Source organism: Drosophila novamexicana, unplaced genomic scaffold (genome assembly GCF_003285875.2).
Source record: "Drosophila novamexicana strain 15010-1031.04,08,12 unplaced genomic scaffold, DnovRS2.1 tig00001062-arrow-arrow-pilon, whole genome shotgun sequence".
Classification (NCBI taxonomy): Eukaryota; Metazoa; Arthropoda; class Insecta; order Diptera; family Drosophilidae; genus Drosophila; species Drosophila novamexicana.
This window is the reverse complement of record NW_020824838.1, coordinates 587,250-609,951: the sequence shown is the minus strand read 5'-3', so window position 1 is coordinate 609,951 and position 22,702 is coordinate 587,250. Positions and strand designations below refer to the sequence as shown.

At 37.4% G+C, this 22,702-nt stretch overlaps 1 protein-coding gene across 2 annotated transcripts; it reads right to left on the bottom strand.

Annotated features, from left to right (window-relative positions):
* Nucleotides 1–1,245: 1,245 nt before the first annotated feature.
* Nucleotides 1,246–21,839, bottom strand: LOC115766099 (PHD finger protein rhinoceros). 2 transcript variants are annotated; one of them, XM_030709915.1, is made up of 10 exons: nt 21,670–21,839; nt 14,978–15,878; nt 6,369–7,051; nt 4,770–5,485; nt 4,364–4,583; nt 4,031–4,299; nt 3,805–3,966; nt 3,546–3,741; nt 2,320–2,406; nt 1,246–2,254 (listed from the first exon to the last, which is right to left on the bottom strand). In XM_030709915.1, exons 2-10 carry the CDS (start codon nt 15,840–15,842, stop codon nt 2,078–2,080), a joined length of 3,375 nt encoding a protein of 1,124 aa, XP_030565775.1. In that variant the 5' UTR covers nt 15,843–15,878; nt 21,670–21,839; the 3' UTR covers nt 1,246–2,077. The 2 variants fall into 2 exon arrangements, with proteins under 2 accessions (XP_030565775.1, XP_030565774.1); XM_030709914.1 differs by lacking the exon at nt 21,670–21,839 and having other exon boundaries at nt 14,978–15,929.
* Nucleotides 21,840–22,702: the final 863 nt, after the last annotated feature.

Here is a 22,702-nt window from a genome sequence, read left to right as displayed (position 1 = left end):
TTTCGCCTTCAAATTCATTTCCAATGAAATATATGAAAAATCACTTGGATACCGAGATTCAAAGATTTTTTTCAAACTTCTTTCTCGTTATTACATATGAACCTAATGAATACGTGTTTCAGCTATTTGGGAAATTCCACCCTCAACAGTGATATATTGGAGGAAAACGGTTGCTTAAATGTTTTTTGGGCCGGGTTATACTCTCTAGGCCTATATAAAATCTCCAAAGAATACACGAAAGCAAAATCCAGGATCTAAAGTTTCATTGTTAGCTAGCATGAACTTTGAGTGCGACATGACCTTAAAAGGTAACATTTATAACGACAATTAACCTTGGCATAATCCTGAGCCTAAAAACCAACTTTAAAAATTAAAAACGATTTATAATTTGTCACTTTTATTAAAAGTTTTATATCCTTCTCAATCTCCAACTCCATTCCATTTAAGTATTACGTGTTCGTGCGATTTTTTGTGTAAAATTTTGCATTTTTTTTCTAACTTAGCGTTTGTTTGACAAAAATGTTGTGAATCATTTTTAGGGTTTGTTTTTAAAAAAGTAATAACTTTAAATTAAATGTAAGTTAATGTGGACGTGTACGTGTGTTGGTGTGTGTAAAATAAAAGTAAATGTTAAAGCAAAATTGTACAAGTTTCTTATGAAACAAGAAACGTATAAAAACATGAAAAGTTATGTAAATTAAAAGTATAAATTGTTAATATGCATAAATAAATTACAAATTCTCTTATGCTGCAGGGTATTTAATTTGCTGGGTTTTAAAGCGACATTCTGATATATCAACTATATGTATTGCATATACCATATATATATATAAAAGATTGCAAGAGATTCCACAATAATAAACAAATAAGTAGACAGGACATTTGGATTGATTTGGGGGAATTTCACATAGTAGATGAAACTTGCGCGTAATAATTTATATTCTTATTATGATTATTAAACATTAAACATGCCACAAATGCTAAGTATTTAGATTTTAATGTGTTTTTGTAATATGTAGTAGTATTAATGTAATGCATATTTTCACAAGTGTTTTTTTTTGTTGTTTTTCGCTTGTTATAGTTTTTAAGGACGCGCAGCCCAAGCTGCCTTTTTTTTCGTTTTTTGATAGGTTGAAGTCAAATTTATAATTTACTTGGTTTTTGTTTTTATAATTTTCGCTCATTTTTGATTAGATATACAAATATAAATGTAACTAAATTTAACTAATTTTCTGTTTTATTTTTATTTATATTATACTTAATGTTGTTGTTTTTGTTCAGCAACTTGTTGTACAAGTTTTTGTTGCTGGTCGTTTGTGCTACAAATAGAAAGTGCTTAACAGAAATTGTACAAAACTCGCCCGAAATTGGGATTTACAAATAAGCTGAAGAGAAAAACAATATATAAACAAAAGCTGTTTGTTAACGCCCCACCAAAAAGACAGTTAAGCTCCGCCGGGGCACTCATATGTATGCGTATTCTATAACATAAAACGTACAGATTAGTATATATAATTATATATATAGAGAGAGAAAGGAGTAGAGAAAGTAGTGTGTACAATTGGTTGAGTTGGGGGCGCCAAACAATATAAATATAGAGCCTACAGTTAACACAAATATATATATAATTTTGAAATAGTAATAGTAAACTACACAACGCAGCATATATGTTAATATGTTTATGTAATGTACGTATGTTTGTATGTATTTATGTATATATATATGTATATGTATATATCGTTATATTGTAGTTATAGATCGTTAGCTGGGGCGCAACTCACTAACATTGCTTGATTGTGTTGGGTTTTCTTCGCTTAAGCTTACAAAAAACTTATCGCATAAATTATATATGTAAATAAATTGTTGTAAATTAGTTATATACGTCTAGAGAATGATATATATAAATATATATATATATACGAAAAATTGTTGCGTTCAGTGTCAGTGTGTAAATGAAGCTTTCGTTCTGCCTTGGCGGTTCTCCTATCCTTTTTCCAGCCCTCAAACTAAAGACGTTTTAAACATAAATTTCCATTAGCTATTGGAATTGTTTTTAGTTGTTGTTGGCGTGAACCTCTCACGCCGTGGCATTATTTAGCTGCTGCAGTTTCACTTTCAGCTCCGCAAATGTTGGCCGCTTCGCTGGATTCAAATCCCACGCCTGACGCATCATTTCATAGATTTCCGCTGGACAACCCTCTGGTGCTTCCATTTTGTAGCCAACCTCTACGTGTTTTACCACATCCGCCAGTGGCTAAAAAGTGGGTCGGAAGAGTTTTTTTACTTGTGAAATTCATATATGTATCTTAAAGTACTTACAATTCGGGGATAGGGCACACGTCCAAAGGAGTAGATTTCCCACAGTAGTATGCCAAAACTCCACATATCTGATTTGTTAGAGAAGCGCTGGGGAAGAAATAATTACAAAATATTAGTTTAACCTTATTGAAAAATAATAAAATAAAATGAATCAACATATTTCCATATATTTCTAGCTTTTATGCGCTTCTTTGTAAATTCCAAAGCACAGCAGTGGCAGCAGCTCCTGTTAACCACTTTCAACAGCTGCTAAGTCTTAACATATGTATAACTGTTATTTAAAGCGGGTGTTAGCTCTTCAAACACAGCAGTTTGCTTTAATAAGATCTACTATATTATAAAGCTACAATAAATATATATATATATATATATATATATATATATATATATATATTATATGCCATAACTCTTAATTGTTAAGTTTTGACTGAAGTTCCTGCATAACATTACACACAAATGTTAGTTAGAGCTTGCCACAGCTAACAGCTGTTAAGTATGTAATACACATCTTAATAAATGCGCGACAAAGCCAATTAAAAACGAGAAAGAAAGGCTATCTTCGGCTCGCCGAAGATCTAATACCCTTGCAGACCCAACCTTTCCATGATGCTTATAGTACTTTGCCCGTATCTAAGAAGCACAGGGAAAAAAGTTAATGCCGAGTTTGGTCAAGATATATTGATAAACAAAATGTTTTTTCATACAAAAACTTAATTTTCGACCGATCGTTCCTATGGCAGCTATATGATATAGTGGTCCAATCTTAATAGGATTTGGTATATATATGAGAAGCTTAGTAAAAGTAATAAATGCCGTGTTTGGTCAAGATATCTTGATAAACAAAATGTTTTTCATACAAAAACTTAATTTTCGACCGATCGTTCCTATGGCAGCTATATGATATAGTGGTCCGATCCAGCTGGTTTTCATATATGAGCTGCGTGCAACAGAAAGAGCGACTTCTGCAAAGTTTCATTAAGATAGCTTTAAAACTGAGAGACTAGTTCGCATAGAAACAGACAGACGGACATGGCTCTATCGACTCGGCTGTTGATGCTGATCAAGAATATATATACTTTATGGGGTCGGAGATGCCTCCTTCTATGCGTTACACATTTCACGACAAAATTATAATACCCTCTGCAAGGGTATAAAAAATGTGGTTTTTAAACGCTAACAAGAAAAAAACCCAAAATGTACTTTTATTTATATTCAAGTTAACTTACGCCATTTTTGAGTGCCTCGGGCGCTGTCCATTTGATGGGCAGCTTGCCAACATCGAGATTGTAGCATTCCTCGCGTGCCAGACCAAAGTCAGATACCTTGGCCACACAATCCTCCGAGATGAGCACATTACGTGCAGCTAAATCGCGATGCACAACCTTTTTGGCCTCCAGATACTCCATGCCAGAGGCGGTGTCGCTGCAAGGACCAAAGATAGGGAATATTAAAAGGATATCAATGACAATATATGTGGGAGCTTACAAGGCGAAATTGATTTGATCCTTTTTGGTTATGTGCTGTCGTCCACGCGAACGCAAATAATCAACCAGCGATCCTTTGCTCATGTATTCCGTAACCAAGTAGAGATGCTTGCTGGTAAAAACGAGGCCAATGAACTTGACCAGATTCTCATGCTCCAGCGTGCTGGAAACGCCAAAGCAAGCTTAGATTAATTGAACGTGCTTCTCTTGGAATTTATGTCACTTACGTCATGACCGACGCCTCGGCGAGAAACTTTTGCACAGCGCCCTCATCTTTGAGCATCTTGACAGCGACCTTCTCGTTGCGCAATATGCCTAGCATGACGTCGCCAAACTCGCCCTTGCCAATGCTCTCCCGCAGCTGCAGCTCCGCCTCGGGTATTACCCAGCCCTTGTCGACAAACTCTTTGGAGTTGATGCAAAACTCTTGTTTACCCAACTTGGGCAAACATTTAATGAGCTGCGTGCATAGACCATCCGCATCGGCCTCATAGTGCTAGAGCATACAAAAAAAATTGGGTATAATGATGTTTTAGATTGCAAAATTTGCCAGAACTTACTGCTACAAGTTGCCCCAGATTCTCAAAGTATTCCTCGTCGTCGATGGTTAACTTATTCTCCAGATATTTGACACGATAATGCTCTACCTTGCCCTGAAAGCAAACGCACAGCGTATAATCACCGGGAAAATTTGTCGATTCGCGCACTAGGAACAGGCCATCCTCGCGCGGCTGCAGCAAATGCTCCGCCTCGTCGCGCGTTATGCTGCCATGAAACCAGCTGTGGAGGAGGAGAACAAACAAAAGGAAATGAGAGCTGGTGGCAATTTAAAGTGAAGCGGATCTTTCGAAGGTAAAATGTATAATTTATTTGGCACTAGTTAATCGATCAAATCGATTTGTATAGATTGAATAAATGAATTCGTTTTATATCTGAAATGTTGCTCAACTTTAGCTTTCAACTTACGGCATTGCATTCAGCTTAACTTCACATTTGCGCAACTGATGTTGCTGCGGTGCACCTGTGGGCGATAGCGATGCATGATTCATGGCCGTTGTGGAGCCACTTGTCCACTTGTCCAAGCTGCCGCCGTTTAAATCGAAGCTGTGCAGCGATGTGGACATGCCTGTGGTGTTGCTGTTGCTAGTGTTGCTGCTGGTGTTGTTGTTGCCGCTGCTGCTGCCGCTGTTGGCAACTGTTGGCTGTGTACACTGCACCAACATGTTGTTGCTGCCGCTGTTGCTGCCATTGCCGCCGGTGAGGGCTAAGCTTTTTGGCGGCAATGCGCCCACTGGCGCATGCAGTGTTAGCGAGGAGGACATTAGATTATTGCTGGAAGCGCAGTTCGCCAGCAGCTGCATATGCTGCTGCTGCTGTTGCTGTGTGACGGCGGCAACAGCTGCTGCGGTTACGGATGCCGCTGCTGCTGCTGCCTGCTCAACCTGGGCATGTGTTCCTGTTGCTATTGGCGCGGGAGCAAATGTTGACAATATGTTGTGCTGCTGCTGTTGTTGTTGTTGTTGCTGCTGCTGGTGTATTGTCGTCGTCTGCTGCTGCTGTTGCGTCTGGTTGGGCGATTTTGGCGAATGATTGTTGATTAAATTATGACTATTTAATGCATGCGATGACAGATGCAATGACGCCGCCGCCGACGCTGCTGATGCTGCTGCTGGTGTTGGGTGCTGCAACAAAATGAGGCAAGTTTTATTTTTGTCGCATAATTTCTATCTGCTTGGAAATTGTTTATGAGCCTGTTTAATAATGATTTTATTGAAGCTCAGTTACTAAATTAATTAGTTCATTTTTATCTCTTTGATGAGCTATCATTATTTATTATCTACTTATATATTAGATAAGATTGCGCCGCATGACGTGTGCCGAAAACTTACATAGAAACTAATGAGCATATTTTTTTTTAAATTAGCGCAAAGTTGTGTAAAACGCTTTTCAGTTAGTTGAGCTTTAAGCAGAAATAATAGTAGATAGCTTTAGTGGAAAATTTATATGTAACTTTCAAATCTAGGGAAGCACATATGAAAGTCAGTTGGTTGAGCTTTTATTAATCTATAGCAAGATTGCATTTTAAATTCTTTAAATCTGAGTAGTTGTCGGAGCTTCAAGCTTTAAGTGAAGTTAATGGATGAGCTTTACTTGCTGCTACTTGTTCGAGCTTTGAGTAATTGAGGCTTTAATGTTTCTGTTACTACTAACAATAATGTTGTTTAAATTATAACATTTTTCAGAGTGAGAGGACAAGTCAAACAAATTGGTAGAGCATTTATTTATGTACACCTAGACTGCATTCTAAATCCTCCTCTTAGTAGTTGTCGAAACTTAAGCTTTAAGAGAAGATAATGGAAGAGCTTTAAGTAGCCTGGTTTTAAATATAACTGTTTCGAGCTTTAAGCTATAAGAAATTGAAGCCTTAATGTTTTCGTTACTACGCACAATAATGTTGATTAAATTTCAACTTGTTTCAAAGTGAGAGTACAAGAGTATCTGATTGAAAAGCCAACTCAATTCAAGAGCAACTGCAATTTCTTTCAACTTCATGATGGCACTTACCACATTGTTTTCGCGATGATGATGATGATGCGGTGGTATGCTCGGCGGCATAATATGTGGCTGGGATTGGCTCAACTGTTGCTGATGTAGCAGCGTTGTGGCACCAACGCCCACACCGACGCCGACGCCGACACCAACACCGACCCCGACACCGACAGCACCCATGGAATTGGGCTGTGGAGCGGGTCGTTTATTGTGGCGAAGCGGTGCGGTTGGCGGCATTTGATGCCCGGTGGCCTGCAGATACCATGGATCGCCAGCTGTGCCGCCGGTTGCAGCTGACGCGTTGACCGATGGCTGCGAGAAGCCGCGATGATGACCAACGACCGTTGTTTGTCCGTTCTGCGTGGCGGTCGCGTGGCTGTTCATATCCTCGACCTTGCAGCTGCTGACGCTCCTGTCACCTGCTGTTGGTGTTACGTTTCCGGTTTGCGCTCTTGCAGTTGCTGTTGTTGTTGATTTTGGCGGCTTTGCAGCCGCAGTTGGTGTTGTTGTTTGTGTTTTTTGCGGCTGCTGCGGCTGTTGCTTCTGCTGCTGTTTGTGCCTCAACTGACCCTGTTTGATTTCAACGGTTATCAGCTCACCCTCGCCGGCTGCTTTTGTCGTCGTCCTTGGCTTTGCTATCTTTGACTGGCTTTTGCGCGTTTGTATGTCCTTAGCCTTTGTTTCGCTTGCTTCTTCGTCTGCGTAAAAAGTGAATGTTATTTAGTCAATTGTTAAACTCTTGGCACACTCGCCTTAATCTAATCACAACAACACACACACACACACACACACACACACACACACACACACACACACACACACACACACACACACACACACACACACACACACACACACACACACACACACACACACACACACACACACACACACACACACACACACACACACACGTAGCACACGCTATTAGTTAACTGCCATTGTAAACTAATCTTTGCCCGAGTATGGCACACACAAAGGCAAATATTCTCGCGGAATATGAATTGTTTGCTCAGCTCATTAAATATTCATATATCACATTAAATATTCAACTGCTCGGGCATTACTCATAAATTCGCTAATAGGATTTCAAGTTCAAATTGATATTTAAATGCAAACCCAGTTGAAATTTGGTGGCATTCAAATGCAATTAGCATGGGTAACAGATTTACCCCTGTCTGGCAACGCCCTGCCAGCCTGTGTATCAAATTTCTCAGATCTGGCTAAGTACATATTATTTTTGCTGCTGTTTTTGGAAAGTTCCATTGTTTCATGTTGCTGTCAAATGATTGCTAGTTGACAAGCGTTTGCTCCAGCTGCTTAAAGCTAATGTTAAAACAGCCTGGCAACGTCTGTTCAATGCCAGGTGGCAACACTGCAGTTCAATATACTAAACAAATACCTCACAGATTTGCAAATACAAAAACAATTAGTCGTGCCAAAGGCAAATTTACCAGTTGGATAACCTGTCTGGTAAATTTAAAAAAATAAACTTAAGTGAATTGGCAATTTAAAGTGAGAGCTTTTTGCCGTTAAAGTGGCTGCTAAATTTAAGAGAAATATTTAGAGACATTTTAACTTAACAAGGTTTTAGATTTTTCACGATTTTTTCTTAAAGGTTATTTGTCTTTACTTTTAGGCACGCATTAAATGTTTCCCATCTGTTTTACGGCATGTTATCAATGCTGCAACAACTTTACAAGTGTTTATCAGTGAATGCACGGAACAAGTTATAACAATTTGAATGGCAATCGTATTGCACATTTAGCTAATCCCAAGCACGTTTATTTAATCAGCGAACTTAACTTAAAAAGTCAGCAACAATTACGCAAAACCATGTTGATATAGCGCAAACAAATACTTTAACAAATTTGTGCATATGTATTACACATGTATTTATTATATATTATGTATAAATGACGGAACTTTAACCGCATGTTAATCAAGTGAGCGCCAAAAAATAAAAGGAATACACGACGCAGTGGCAACGCCCACGCAATGACAAGACAAGACTCTCTGTTCGAGGGAGATAGAGAAAGAGAGAGAGAGAGATAGATAGAGAAAGAGAGAGAGATGGTGAGTTTTTGGCAAATATAAAACATTGACATGTGACATGCATAATTAAAACTTTTACTGCGCAATTCCAGGAGTAGCTTCAGCTACTGTAATTTTATTTGTAATACCCTAGAATCACAGGTAGTTACAAGAGAGTTACTTTGGCTGTGCATAAAAGATAGAAAGGAAATTTAGTTTGACAATTAGTTAAAGTTTGGGACAAGTTTAACAGGCTCAAAAGAAATTTATTTTGACAACAAGTTAAAGCTATGGGAGCTATTTAAAAGGAACAAGGAAATTTAGTTTGACAAGTTAAAATTGGGGAGAACTTTTTAAGTTCGTAGATCTTAATTTTGAAACTTGCAAGTTTAAGCCGGTTTGATCCGCAGTAAATCTGACTCCACTCCCCCAATTATTCTCCAAAATATTTCAGTCAAAAATAAGCAGTAAGCTTATATTAGATAGAGTCACATAAGCTACAATCGATATTTGTCTTTTTAGAGAGCATCCCACTGTCAAGCATTGTATCCATTGAACCTCCAATTGTTATTCCTTACCGTAAAATGCTACAAATTTAATTGTGCGATGAATCAGCAGGGGTTTGTCATTAAGATTCTCAAGGCATTTTAAGCTGAATTCGCGCTACAAATTCCCAGCGAGACGCAACTTGTTCACTTTTAGTTTTTGTCTCAGAACTTTAAATGTTGCTGTTGATGTTTGTTTTTGATGTTAGTTCTCTGGATTCATTTGGCTCGTAATTGAGTTTTAAATTAATTTGGGTGTGTTGCCTTTTTTCGTTTGGAATTGCTTAATTTTTAGATTTTATGTAAATTTCATGCGGAAACGCTTTTTGCATATTTAATGTTTGATTCTAGTCATGGTGCGAGACAGCGATTTATCGTGGGAGAATCCATCTTCAACGTGGGCTACGTTTCAATTGTGTGAAAGGTGGCAAAACAGCGACTGCTGCAGCTTCAATTGCGGGTAAAAGCCTATCAAATTAGCCGTGTTGAGTTTTGACCTTGCCCAATTCAACAACATTTCTGAACCACATCCGTTAACTACCACTAGACACATTGTACAGACTCATGCAATTGCAATTATCCACAGTTTTATGTATAATTTAACACGTTTGTTTCTGCTGTTTCCTTTTCTCTCTCTTTTGTAAATTAGTTTGAACATGACTTCCCAAAATTGACTGCATGCAATTCGTCATTCGTCGTCATCGTCATCGTCGGTTTCCTGATTCAAAGTCACGCCAATCGATCGATCCAATTGGCTTGGCTTTAAATCAAAATGTGATCACACAATGCTCTTAACAAGAGCACTACAAATCCTAATTAATCTAGTCAACACATTTAAATAGTGTAAGCGATAAGTTGAGTTCATGTTATTATTTCGATAGTAAATGCCTATCGATATGTTAACATTCAAAATTTCAACTATTGGAAGTGGGACATTTCCTCTCTAAGAGAGAACTCTCCGTAAATATAAATAAAAGAGATATTGTCGTTCACCAAAAGTTGTTACAAAATCATTAACGTAGTTAATAAGCCCTAAGCAGGCGAATATATATACACAAAATGAACTTTGCACGTTTTATTTTTACTCGCTGATACCAATTTCGATATGTCAGTTCAGTTAAGCCCCTGACCATATCAATCTCTGATGCGAACTTTACACTTCTTATGCCCTGTAATTGATGTCCTTATGAGGTATATTAGTACAAAGAAACTATATAAATTAATTTAATTAGCTTTCAGCTGACTTTTATCGTTTTTCGATATCGATATCCACAGCATTTACCGATTAACAATGTAAAAAGTATCTATTTCGATAATTCGCTTCTCAATCCTAAGCGATAACAAGGCTGGATAGGTATGTATATAATTAGTCAGATCTTATGAAGTATGTACTTAAAAAGTCAGCATCATATATCCCAAGCTGTGCTCAGTTTTAATTGAGATTATTTATAGTCTTACTACGACGATAATTATCTACTTGAATATATTAATACAACGATAACTAAATATCGATTTTAGTATTCAACTCAATTAGGTTTAGAGTTTAAGCTTTCAAGTCTAGACTTGTAGTTGATCATTGCCTTATTTTTTAGTTTTGTTTGATTCGAGTCTTACTGTCATCCAGGCTTAAAACTAATTGATGCTTGACCTTCGGCGCCAGTCAGACTGTAGGATTTGAGTGCCCGTTGCAGTCGCTCTTCATAACTTTACGCATTTTGATGACATGTGTGGCATGAGTCAGTTGGATATACGTACACATACATGAACAGATGCCTTACGATTCAACACTTACAAGCCACGATTCATACCAAGCAAACAAAAGTCGAGTCATTGCATGAGGCAAGTGTTGAATGTAATTACATATTTACATATGACACACGCAGCCCAGACGCACGATAACGGGCGGGGGCTCTTAGACCCCACAATATCCGCTAGACATGATGACATGTTTTGTGTACATATGTACATATGACTTTGGGTTCTCACTTTGACTTTGACAACAAAATTTTCTATTTGCCAATCTGCACTTCACTTTTATGCAAATGTTAGTCAGTTTAGCTGCCAGTTAAATGACAATCGCGTGTTATCGATTTATCGATGCTTGCTGGCAAAGGCATTAAGTTGGCTGCGCTGCCGAAAGCACGCACGAAACGTAAACATTTATGATGATATATTGTGAGAGGCCGAAAACTAAGAGATTGTGAAAAGCAAGAAATACAGATCAAAACAAAAGTTGATTGCCAAACAGAATAGTATTTATAATCTTTATGTTAGGCAACCGTGTAAACAAAGTGTTAAACAAACAACAAGAATTGCCATTTATAACTTCAAAATCAAACAACAAACTCGAGAGGTTTTTAAAACGCAATTAAATTGCCTGAAAAATGATCTCAAATATATTATTAGCTTAAATGTCGCCTGTCAAAGCGCAGCTTGTCTTATTGTTATTATTATTAGTATACATATATCTGCATTGTAATTTTCGAGCGCACAAAATAATCATTAAAGCAACAAAAAAAGAAGGGTTTTTAAAAATAAAGACAATAATCTGCCGGACATAAGTGCAAACGCATCCATAAAATTGAATGATTCATTGACAATTGTTTTCTTTATTTCATTTTTTTTTTCTCGTCTGTATAGACACACACTTTTGTAATGCACTGTTGAAAGCGTGTTGTGGGTGTTCGTATACGTGCGCGCGTGTGTGTGTGTGTGTGTGTGTGTGAAATGCGCAGTATGCCAATAGGCGATTGCTTATATGGTTATATTATTGGCTTAGCTGGCGCTGTGGATGAGGTAATCCTCATTAGCTTGCGCAAATTGCCAGCCGAGCAAAGAGCTAATTAAAAACGACGTCTAAATTTTAATTGAGCCTAAGTAATTCACGTAAACATTATGAGGAAGAGCGCATTAGCGGTAAGTAATAACTAAAGATGAGGCTTTAACATGTTGTCTTAACAAATTATCGATGGTAATGAAGCTGTTATCGAAATTGTTGTGTTATCGATAAGCATCAGGATTTAAGATTGAGGAACAGAGAAAGAAGGAAAGAAAGACAAAGTGACGTAGGTAAAAGAAAGCAAATGAAGTAAAGAAGAAATGAAAACAAGAAGGATAAAGAAAAGGGAAAACAGTTACTAAGAAAAAGGAGTAGAGTGAAAAGGGAGTAGATAGAGAAGGAGTAGGTAAGATAGAAGGTGTGAGAAGAGTCGAAAGAAGGTTTTTGAGAGTAAGCAAAAATCGAACTTTGCAAGGGTCGAGATATATTATATATATTATAAGCGTATTGAGTTGAAAGAGGGGTATACTTAAAAAGTAAGATATATACTATAACAATGAAAGCAATAATATTTTGAGTAAGTGCCGTATAAAATAGCAATAAATAAAGATATTAAAAGCACCCTCGAGCACTACGCAAACGTTGCTGCCAAAAAAAACCCTTGAATTATTCCACTCGAATGCCTTAACTGCACACATGTAGCTGTCCTGTCTGCCAGGCACGGGGTCAATAACAGCTAAACCAGCAAAAACAAGAAATAATGCTTTTTAACGGAATGCCGAAGTTTAAATACCCTAGCAGACACTTAGCAGAGTGCGATATGTTGATATATATAGCAATAACATAATGTTAACAGAATCTTCGAGCGATTGTTACGATCAATGGGTGAGTTTATGTTAATCATTTATATCTTAGATCAGTAGTATATATTTGATAAGTTTGATAGGTTCCCAGATGTCTGGCTTTATATTGAATTTCCCAAAAAATGAACTCTAACCACAAACTGCCTCTCTCTCTCTCTCTGTCTCTCTTGCTCACACTCGGTGCTGCCCACCTGTCACACAGCTAGCCATTGTAATTAGTACTTATATGGGAGTACATATGTGTGTGTGTGTGTGGGTAAAGGTAGGTTTGCATGTTGCCTATAAGTTGGCTTCCTTCTTCCTGCTGTCTGCTTGCGGTTTTTGCCGCGTCCCGCTTTGCATGCAATATGCAAATTGCTGGCCAAAAAGCCAGCGGAGCAACTCCGTCCATCCGTCAGGCATAGCCTGTCTCATCTATGTGACTGTGGCACGCCATTCATGCCATCATCACATGGGATGTGGCCTCCTCTCTTGCCTCCGCTTCATTCATGCCTTTTGTTATGCCTCTCACTCAGGCACTGACAGACTAAAGTTACCTCTTTCTTTCTTTCTTTTCATTATTATTTTACACTTTCCAGCTCGAAACTGCACGAAATGATTGTCTGGTTCCCCTCCTACGGCCGATTTTCCTCCAGTAGTTGGGTTCCTTCCCTAACTCACACACAATGAGGAAGCAATACAAAAGATTCTCACGTACTTGTTACCTCTATAGGCGTTGAACTGCATATGTATATAAGTATATATATATTTTCTTGTTGTTTTGTTTTTCCAGCTCTTCCTACTAACTGTAGCATATACAATTTCCAACCCTCCCATTTGCTGTTACCGCCGCATGACGAGAGCTCCCTCTGGGGCATTCTGTCAGTTAGTTAGTTAGTTAGTTGGCTCAAGCGTTGAAAAGAAGAACATTTGGGTTAGATACGTTTTTGAGACTATCTTAATAGAATTAGCAGTTGATCTAGAGATTAAGATATCCCTGCTAAGCTTTAGGTTAACGATTGCCAAAATTGTAGCTTCAAGATATTTAGGTCAATTTAAGTTTATTTTTACTAAGGCTCTAAGGCTTTCAGTTCTAATTCTAAATACTTATTCCAAGCTGACTTTTGCTTTATGTATCTTTTTAAGTTATTTTGCGAATTTCATGTGTTTCTTTTGAGCTTTAACTGTTTTCTTGATTACTGCAATTAGTAGGTTCTGCTTGCAATTGCTTTAACTCTTTTATTCCCCACTAAAAAAAACATGCGTCAGCCCATGAGAAATGCATTTTCAGCTTGCTGCCATTCACTTTTGAAAAATCTCAATAAACTGCACATTTTATTTCACACAAATGGAACGCCTTTATTATTGCCTCATTGGCGGGACAATTCTCGTACCCCCCTCGAAAGGTAACATCTTGCAATTGGACACTAACTGTTATGGTTTTGTTAAACCCAAAACCCAAGACCCAACATCAATGTCAACCGAAACAAGGCGCTGAATGTGTTGGCTCTTGTCGGGTTTCGATGTTTGTCCGATGTTAGCTGATTTACCAAGCGCAACGTTGGTAACTTTATATGCAGCGCAGCACTTGCGACATTGGGCACAGGGCTGCTTGGCGTTTACATTTTGTATTTTGGAATGATATAGATATTGCTTGCGGTCCGAAATAATTCGAGTGCAAAACGCATTGCGAAAATGACAAAGGAACTGCAGAGAGCAAGACACAAACCACAAAGTTTAAGCAAAACTAATAAATATAGAAGAGCATCTTTGGAGGAAAAGTTAACTCATTCTTTAAGTTTCGTGTTAAAGTTCATGTTAGTTGACTTACAGTCAGGCTGCGTATCGTACAGCTTATTCTTCTTGCAAGTATTGGGATGGACTAACTTTTAAAATGATATGTATATTCAGTTTATATGTCTAGATTTCTGCTACTATAAGTAATGTTAAATCTAATCTATAAAACATAGATCTCTGAGTATTTGTGTTATTAAGCGCTGTTAACAGGTTTATGTTAACATATGTTAATCATCTGTTAAGTATTGATTTTATGATGATAATCTATTCGAAAAGCTATAATTAAAAAGATTTGAAGTTCTTCTAAATATGCCTCAAGCAAATCAATTGATTCTCTTTCAGCTTGAACCTATTTCTCGCTTTTGGGATGGGATATTTCGCTTCCAACTTTTCATGGGAACTTTTTCCAATTCAAATGAATAGCTGGAACATCTGTTAGCAAAGACTTATGTCTGTGCCTAGCTTGCAAATCATAGTATTTTTATGATATTCATCTTTGTTGTGGTGTTTTAGTTATGGCCTTAAGTTTTGCTGTTTTTGTTTTGTTTGACTAATTTTTTAAGTTCAAATATCTATGCGATCTATGGAACTGATTGTTAACAGATATTTGAATTAAAGCATACTAACCAAACCAATCATCGGTGCTGATGATGGGCGGCAGGGAGCTGCTGCTGCTACTGTTGATTTTGTTGTTGTTGTTGTTGTCGTTGCTTCTGCTCCTGGCTGACGCACGTTCTTTGGTGTTGCTTCTGCTGCTGCTTTCAGACTTTGGTTTAGTTGCTGCTGTTGTTGTGGTTGTTGCTGTTGCTGCTGCTGCTGATTGAAATCTGCGCTGTGCGTTACGCAGAAAGTTCAGCAAACGCACATCAATGGGCTGTACAGCTGTGTGCTTGCCTCTGCTGTTGGAGTTGGAGCCCGTGCCACTGCCACCGCCAGTGCTGTTGCTGCCACCACCTGTGGCCGCATATTTATCACAAAAATAAAACTCCTTGCGCTTTGGCGGCGCATATGCAGCACTCAAGCTGCTGCACAGCTGCAGGGGTCGGCGACGCGCCTTGGAAATGATTTGGCCAGCAGTTGCGTGGCCGTTGATGGCGCTGCTGCAGTTGTTCGATTCGCGCTGGCTCAGGCTGCTGGCGCTGCGCGTCAGGCTCTGCTTGCACCAATAGACGTCCTTGCTGCCAAAATAATAGTAACGCCTGCGCGTGTCCTGCGAGCCCGCGCCAGCCGCTGCTCGATGCCTGCTGCAATTGGAACGTGTCGATGATTTCTTGTTGCTGTTCTGGCTGCTGCCTGCGTTCTGGCTGCCGCTGCTCGTCTGCGAGTTGTCGCTCTCGTTGCTCAAACTGTTGCCAGTTGACGCTGATGATGCTGCAGCTGTCGCTGCTACTGCTGCAGTTGCTACTGTCGTCGTATTCGTTTGAGTGGGCGTGAGATACGAGTTGGATTGGATGAAAACGCCATCGCAGGTAATTTTGATTGTTGTCACCATGTTCCATGCGGCATTTCGTTTGCCTTTAGTAACTCACTACACATATATATATATATATTTTTTTTTTTTTTACATATCGCATCGAACTTTAAACAACTTTGTTTGATGCGAATTAATATTTAGTTTTGGTGGCGCAACTTTTAATTAGTAAAACGAAAGCTTCACTAACATTTTGTATGTTGTCATGTTATTAAAAACTAGAAAAAGTGCTGTAAAGTGCCTCGAAAGCTTCCCCTGAACACTATTCAACACTGTCTTATACTAGCGCAGCACAATACGTTTATTATATTAAGCATTTTCCCAAATCTGCGAAAATTGTCTGCATCCAGTACACTTTATTTAGCTTAGAGCCTTTAAATATATTATTTGTTTCTTTTTTCAAAACTCTTCCTTTGATATTTTAATACTATACAACACTGTGTTGCGTTGTGAGAGCGGTGTTGCAAGTTTTAAATGTAAAGTTATACAAATGTAATGTACTTAATAAAATGTGTGTTTTTATTGCTAAAATTTGAATTTAGTGTTGTGCAATTGCGGTGATAGAGTTTTAAAACGCCCCACAGCACTGTTTAACAGTATTAAGCTAAAAATTCGATTTGTTGTATACGCTCAGTAGTAATTAGTGTTGCAGAAGTGTTAAAAATGCGCAAATGCGCCTTGCAGCATTGTTTTTACCGCCATTAATTGGCCAACAAATTAAGCTTAATCCTACAACTTAGTCTACGTCAATCGATAATTATTTATTCGATAATTAACACTGAACGCTTGCTATTATCGATTTTTTAGCTTGGAACCCAAACAATAGACTCATGTTTACTTAAACATTGGCAATTCTATAGTAGCACTCATTGAACTCATCATCAACATCAGCCACAATAGAGAATCTACGCTCTATACGTGCCCAAACGGCACTCGGACCTGCCTTTAGCTGAATCGAGGCTAATGCCGTGGCAAACAATGTGCACTGAAAAAATTGTTTTCTTTTGTAATAGTACTAATTAAAGTTGGTTTTTTTTTTTATAAAGCGCTTCGATTTGGTTCCGACAACAAAAGAGGGGTTTAAAAAAATCAATGGAGCATCGAAGCAATAAAGGAACTACAAATAATGATAATACCAGAGACAGACAACAGAAAAAGGCCAGCAAAAAAAAAGCGCAAATGAAAAATATCTATGGAGAAAATCCAAGCGCAAAAAGAAAAAAATATATAGAAATAAAGTGAAACAAAAACCAGCAGCGGAAAGTGTCTTAAAGCCGAGAGCATGCTCCATATTTGTCAACTAGTCGAGACCCAAAGAGGGGCACAAGCAGGAGGCTGAGATCTATACAGCGCAGTAATAATAGTAATTGTGCTGTTGTTTGTTTGTTTTTCTTCTTTTTCCTTTTGGCAGTCAATTTGCCACTTTAACTGCAAAAAAAAAAAAAAAAACTTGACTACAAGTTGGACATATCATAAATAAATGCCAGAAATAGCATAGTTGCAATAGCGCTCAGTAAAGCTCTTAAAATTGCTTTTTTGTTTGTATAGCCTTTCTTCTATTTTAGGTATTTGTTGGTTTTTTGGGTTGGGAAAACACGAACCAAGTCAGTTGCTTGAATTGAATTGGAATTTACGGGAATTGTGTGTAAGTAAGTAGCAATAGTATACACTATATGTACATATATTTTGGCGTGGGAAATCAGACAACGCCCATTGTTTTAGTTTCTGCTTATATATTTTATTCAAGGCAGGCAGATATACCTTGGGAAAGTCCGCGAATAACCAGGTGAAATGTTACAGTTGTTCAGATGTCGACACAATGTGCAGCTAAAGTGTTTTAAAAAAAAAAAGTACGAATTGTGATGCCTACTTCATAATGGTCTTATATGGGTGTTAATTGGTTGGGAATTATTGCAAGTGCATGAAAGAAGTACAAATGTAGAGCTAAAAGTCAAAGTAAGATGCTTTGAACAAAAAGAAAACGATTAAAAATGAATGAACAAATCATAATGAACTAGTTGAAGTATTCTTAGATTCAGGAAACATTAAATTTCAGTTTGAATGTGTTTAAAACCCATCAAACCCCCATTTTAACTAGTTCCAGCCAACTTATTCTCAGATTCATTATATATCAAACTTCAGTTTGAATGTGCAAAAGTCTGGTTAAAAACAGTAGCTCTGTAGCTGGATATGGAAGATATGAAACTTCACAAATTCAAATGAAATAGTTAACTTATTCTTTTATTCAATAAACTAGCTCATTTTAAAGTTTAAATGAACTAGTAAGCCTCAGTAGTATAACTACACAAATTCAAATGAACTAGTTAACTTGAACATTAAACTTCATTATGAAACCAGGTTAAAAACACTAGTTCATCTCAAGTTCAGTTGATCTGAAGATATTTTAGTTGCATTTCATGATGAACTTGATCTTCTAGTTCTACACAAGACCCACGAAAGGCAAGTTCATGACCACCCATCGTTTTAATTAGGGTTTTCACAATATTCCATTTCGTTACAAGAGCTTTTCACTTTTTACATTTCGTAGCTTTAGAACTTTGCCATACAAATGTCAACTACAACTACAACTATGTCAGCTAATGAACAACCGAATATGGAAATGAGTTGGAAGCCACAGAATTGGGCACGTGGAAAGTGATTGCTTATCGGGAGACCAAAATTTTGAATTCTTTCCGAGCGGGAAACAGGCATAGAAAAACGTGTGCTTTTCAGGTACCGTCAAAGTTGAAGAAGAGACAACGAAAGGAAAAATAAAAAACTAATTAAAAAACAGAAAGACAACAACAAAAATTGAAATATGACACAACAAGTTTTTGTTGTCGCTTGGACAAAATGCAAAATGAAAAGCGAAATCAAAATAAAAGCAAACTACGCAAAAATATCAAAAACCAGCTCTTGAGTAAAAACAAACTGGGCAATAATATAATAACAAAAAGACTATAAAAACAAAAACTAATAAAAAGCAGCGAAAAACACAATGGGCCACAAGCTAAAAATGCGTGAAACGCTGCGGCGGATATCCTCAGGCCCGACTCGAATCAGTTTTTTTTTTTTTTGTTGGTAACCCGCAGCGTTACCTGTTGCATGATATGCATAGGTACATATATATATATATATATATATGTGTGTGTGTATATATATATTCGGTATATATCTGGTGTTTAGTTTTTTGGCGAGTGCGCAGTGAAAGTTGCGCTTTTCTTTAAAGCTCAGTGTACGTTTTGTAGGGCGCTGCAGTCAAGTTTAATTATTAATTGAAAAAATTACAATTAATTTGTAGTCAGGCACGCATGTGGAAATTGAAATTGTGGAAAGCAAAGTTTGTAACGTGCTAAATACAATATGTATATTAGCATGATTCAAATTCGTAAAAGAAAATCTTTAAGAGCTGAACAAAAATGCGTTAATTTGTTTATAATAAATAAATGATTGATACATTAATTAGTAAATAATTAAAAAATAATTAATATATAAACTATTTAGAAAGAGATCTAAATCCCTTGAAAAAGTTGACGAAAAATGAAAAAGAAATGAATAGGAGTACTTCAATAATATTATATATTATATTGTGGCATATTTTTACCAGCGCGTATTCCCCGGCCTTGCCCGTGGCAAGTTTTGTGGTTAACATTTTTGATCCGAGTTTATCAGCCAGTTTTTTTTACCCGTACGATCTTGAATTCCACGATCTTTTTGAAAATACATATGTATGTATTAAGTGTATCGAATAAAGTTGGAATCAAACACCTTTATGAATTTGAACACAGATCTTTGAAAATGAGTTAGAGGCGAATCACCAATCAGTCATTCAGTCAGTCAGTCTGTCAGTCATTCAGTAAGTCAGTCATGACAAACAGTTTTATATATAGATTTTATGGACTTTATGGACTTTAGATATAAGCAGAAAAAGAATAGTTTTGCATTACGTAACGTTAAGTTGTCGTCTATTAAAATCAACGAATTTTAAAAAGATTTTCCATTATTAATTATGACATTATAAAATCCTGTTGTTATTTATATTTATTAGTTTTTAAAATTCTTTTGTTTCTCCTTGCTTCTAAATTTTTACACTTTTTACCTAATAATAAAGTATAAATAAACTAAACTCTAGAGAAGCGCAACAAACGGCATTCAAAATCCAAAATACCCCAATTATCACGCACACTTGAAGAGTATAAAAATAAGAAAGAGAGAAGCGAAAAAGCAGAAAAACATTAAAATGAGGGGAAAAATAAAATGAAATGCAATTGAAAAATGAAATGCGCCATTGGCTGATGATTGTTGGGGCTACGGGCTACGTTTGGCTATTTGTTGGGATCGGTTCGGTTTTTATTTTACTTCTTTCTATTTATTTATCTTTTAGCATTTAGCGTCGTGTGCAGTGAATGGCAAATTGCCTAAGTAGATGGAAAATATGTATACACGAAAAAAAAAAAAATAAAAACAACAACCAAACCGAACACAAAAGCGTTAAGAAAACATTAAAATTTAATTCACGCGTCTGCAGTTGTTGTTGTTGTTGCTCTTGTTGTTGTTGTTGTTGTTGTTGTTGTTTTGTCCACTTTCACTTGGCCAAGAGGCAACTCTCTCAGGATGATGACGTTTCATGTGGATTAGCCGCCAGAAAATTGGCGAGATGTGGCCCAGAGCGGGACGGAGCAGGGCAGGGCAGGGCAGGAGAAGCGGACAGGCGCGCGCGTGAAAACTAGTTACAGTTTAAGGCCCAAAGTCAGCGCGGCGGTGACTAATGCGCTGGAAAATTGAAAATGACTTTTCGCCGTTCGACGAGCTTCAAACCCACGAGCTTTTTGTCAAAGTCGCTTGTCTGGAGTGCCAGCACGTCGCCAAAATTAGCGTGGAAATCAATTGCGAAAATCTAATGATTCATGCAATTCATGAATAAGTTGTGCCCTGATGCGATAGACCGGGGCTTGGTTAACTAGAGGGGGAGTCTATAAACAAATTGCTAGCCAAGAGACAGAGAGAGAAAATCAAAGTAGACTTAATGATAAAAAGCTTTAAACTGGGACATAACAGACAAAATTGAAGATATTATAACAAAGTGAGTGAAAAATAGAATATGCAGGGATTAGCATGAAGATTACGGAATCTAGCTAGAAGAAGAACAATTTTAAAATATGTTTTAAGTTTTTACTAAGCTTCCATCCAGGACGTCGGAAAATGAGTGGAAATGGATTGAATAAAAAAATTAAAAATCGCTTGTTCTGGCCGGAAAATGCATGAAAAACCAATCGGAAATATATGTCCTTCTGTTACCAAATAGTTTTTAATATAAATTAAGCACTAAGACGGGGTTTTTATATGCTTAACAATAAAGGCGTGAATTGGCAGAAAAAAAGTTGTATTCAAGTTTTTATTTTTCATTTCGAATTCACTTTGAGAGATTTGCAATTCACTTTGCTGTGCGAAATGCCAATCGAGACCCGGCCGAAACCACTCAAACTATTTATATAAAACGTAATTATATAATTATTAATGTGGCACTCCATCTATATTAGCATTTTCTGATGATCAGCCCCACACGAGTGTATCCAAAACCCATAATTAAATCGAAAGCTCTCTACAAAAAGGTCGTTGCGCCACCAAAAAATTCGACTTGAAATCAAACTCGGAACATATATCTTATTTTAATAATCACAACTTAGTTGTATTTTTATATTTTGCCAATAATTTGTATGGTAAATTGATATGGAATTTGCATATGTAAAGAGCTTGAGCTTCCTTCGGGGCAAACGAAAATAAAATAAGCCGAAAATTTCGCATGCATCTAATTAATTATTACAAATTTTTTAAATATATTTGTTACACAATCGTTGTTTGCATTATCAGCTATTTGCACACACTGCCGTTAGCTTTAATTAAATGTTGTCAGTTATTGCAAAAAACAAAAAAACAAGGCAATTGCAATTCGATTATTGGCAACAACAAAATTTGAACACGCGACGTCACGAAAGTTCGTTGCGCCTGAGCACGTACGACGTGAGATGCGTGAACCGCGCGGCTTGCTTGCAAGTCTCAAACTGACTCGAGCTCTGCGACCGGCATCGAGTCGAGGCGACTCAAGCAGAAGAGAGAGCCCAGCGCAGCGAGCGACTGTTAAGTCAAGCTTGGCTGTCTGTATGCGAGAGCGTTAACGTCTTAACAGCGCTCTGCTGATCTAGCATGCAGTATGCACTTTCCTCTCCAGACACACACACACACACTTTCATACACAGCAATTTCAGCTGGAGCTCCAGTAAAGCTCTCTTGCGTTATTGCGCTCTCGTCTAGCATGCAGTATGCACTTTACTCTCAAGGCGCACACATACACACACTCTCAAACACAGCAATTCCAGCTGCAGTTCAAGTAAACCTCTCTTGGTCGCTGCGCTCTCATGCGATTGAAGTGCATTAGTTTCTCGCATGAGAGACGCACCTATGCACCTATGAATATATATGCGTACACACACATTTATCGCATGCGATAGAAACTTGTGAACGCCGCACTCGGCGCTCGGTAGCAATTTTTGGCTTTTAAATTAATTGCCAAGCATAATTAACAATAACAAATGTTGCTCAATTTTCAGCGATTCTTTTTAACGTTTTGACCATATTTGTTGGCCGACAAAATAAGTAAGTCACTAGATTTTTTTTCGTTTTCATTTTGTTGTCAAATGACATTTAACCAAAAGAGCCAAAGTTGACTTTGCGAAAGCTTCACTGTGCGAGCGAGACAGCTGCTGTGCTTTTCAAATGTGTTGAAATAAATACTTTAATTAATTTGAATGGGCAAAGAGATTACGAAAAATTCATTTAATTAATGCAATGAATTTGATTAGTTTTTTAGAATGGTGTTAATT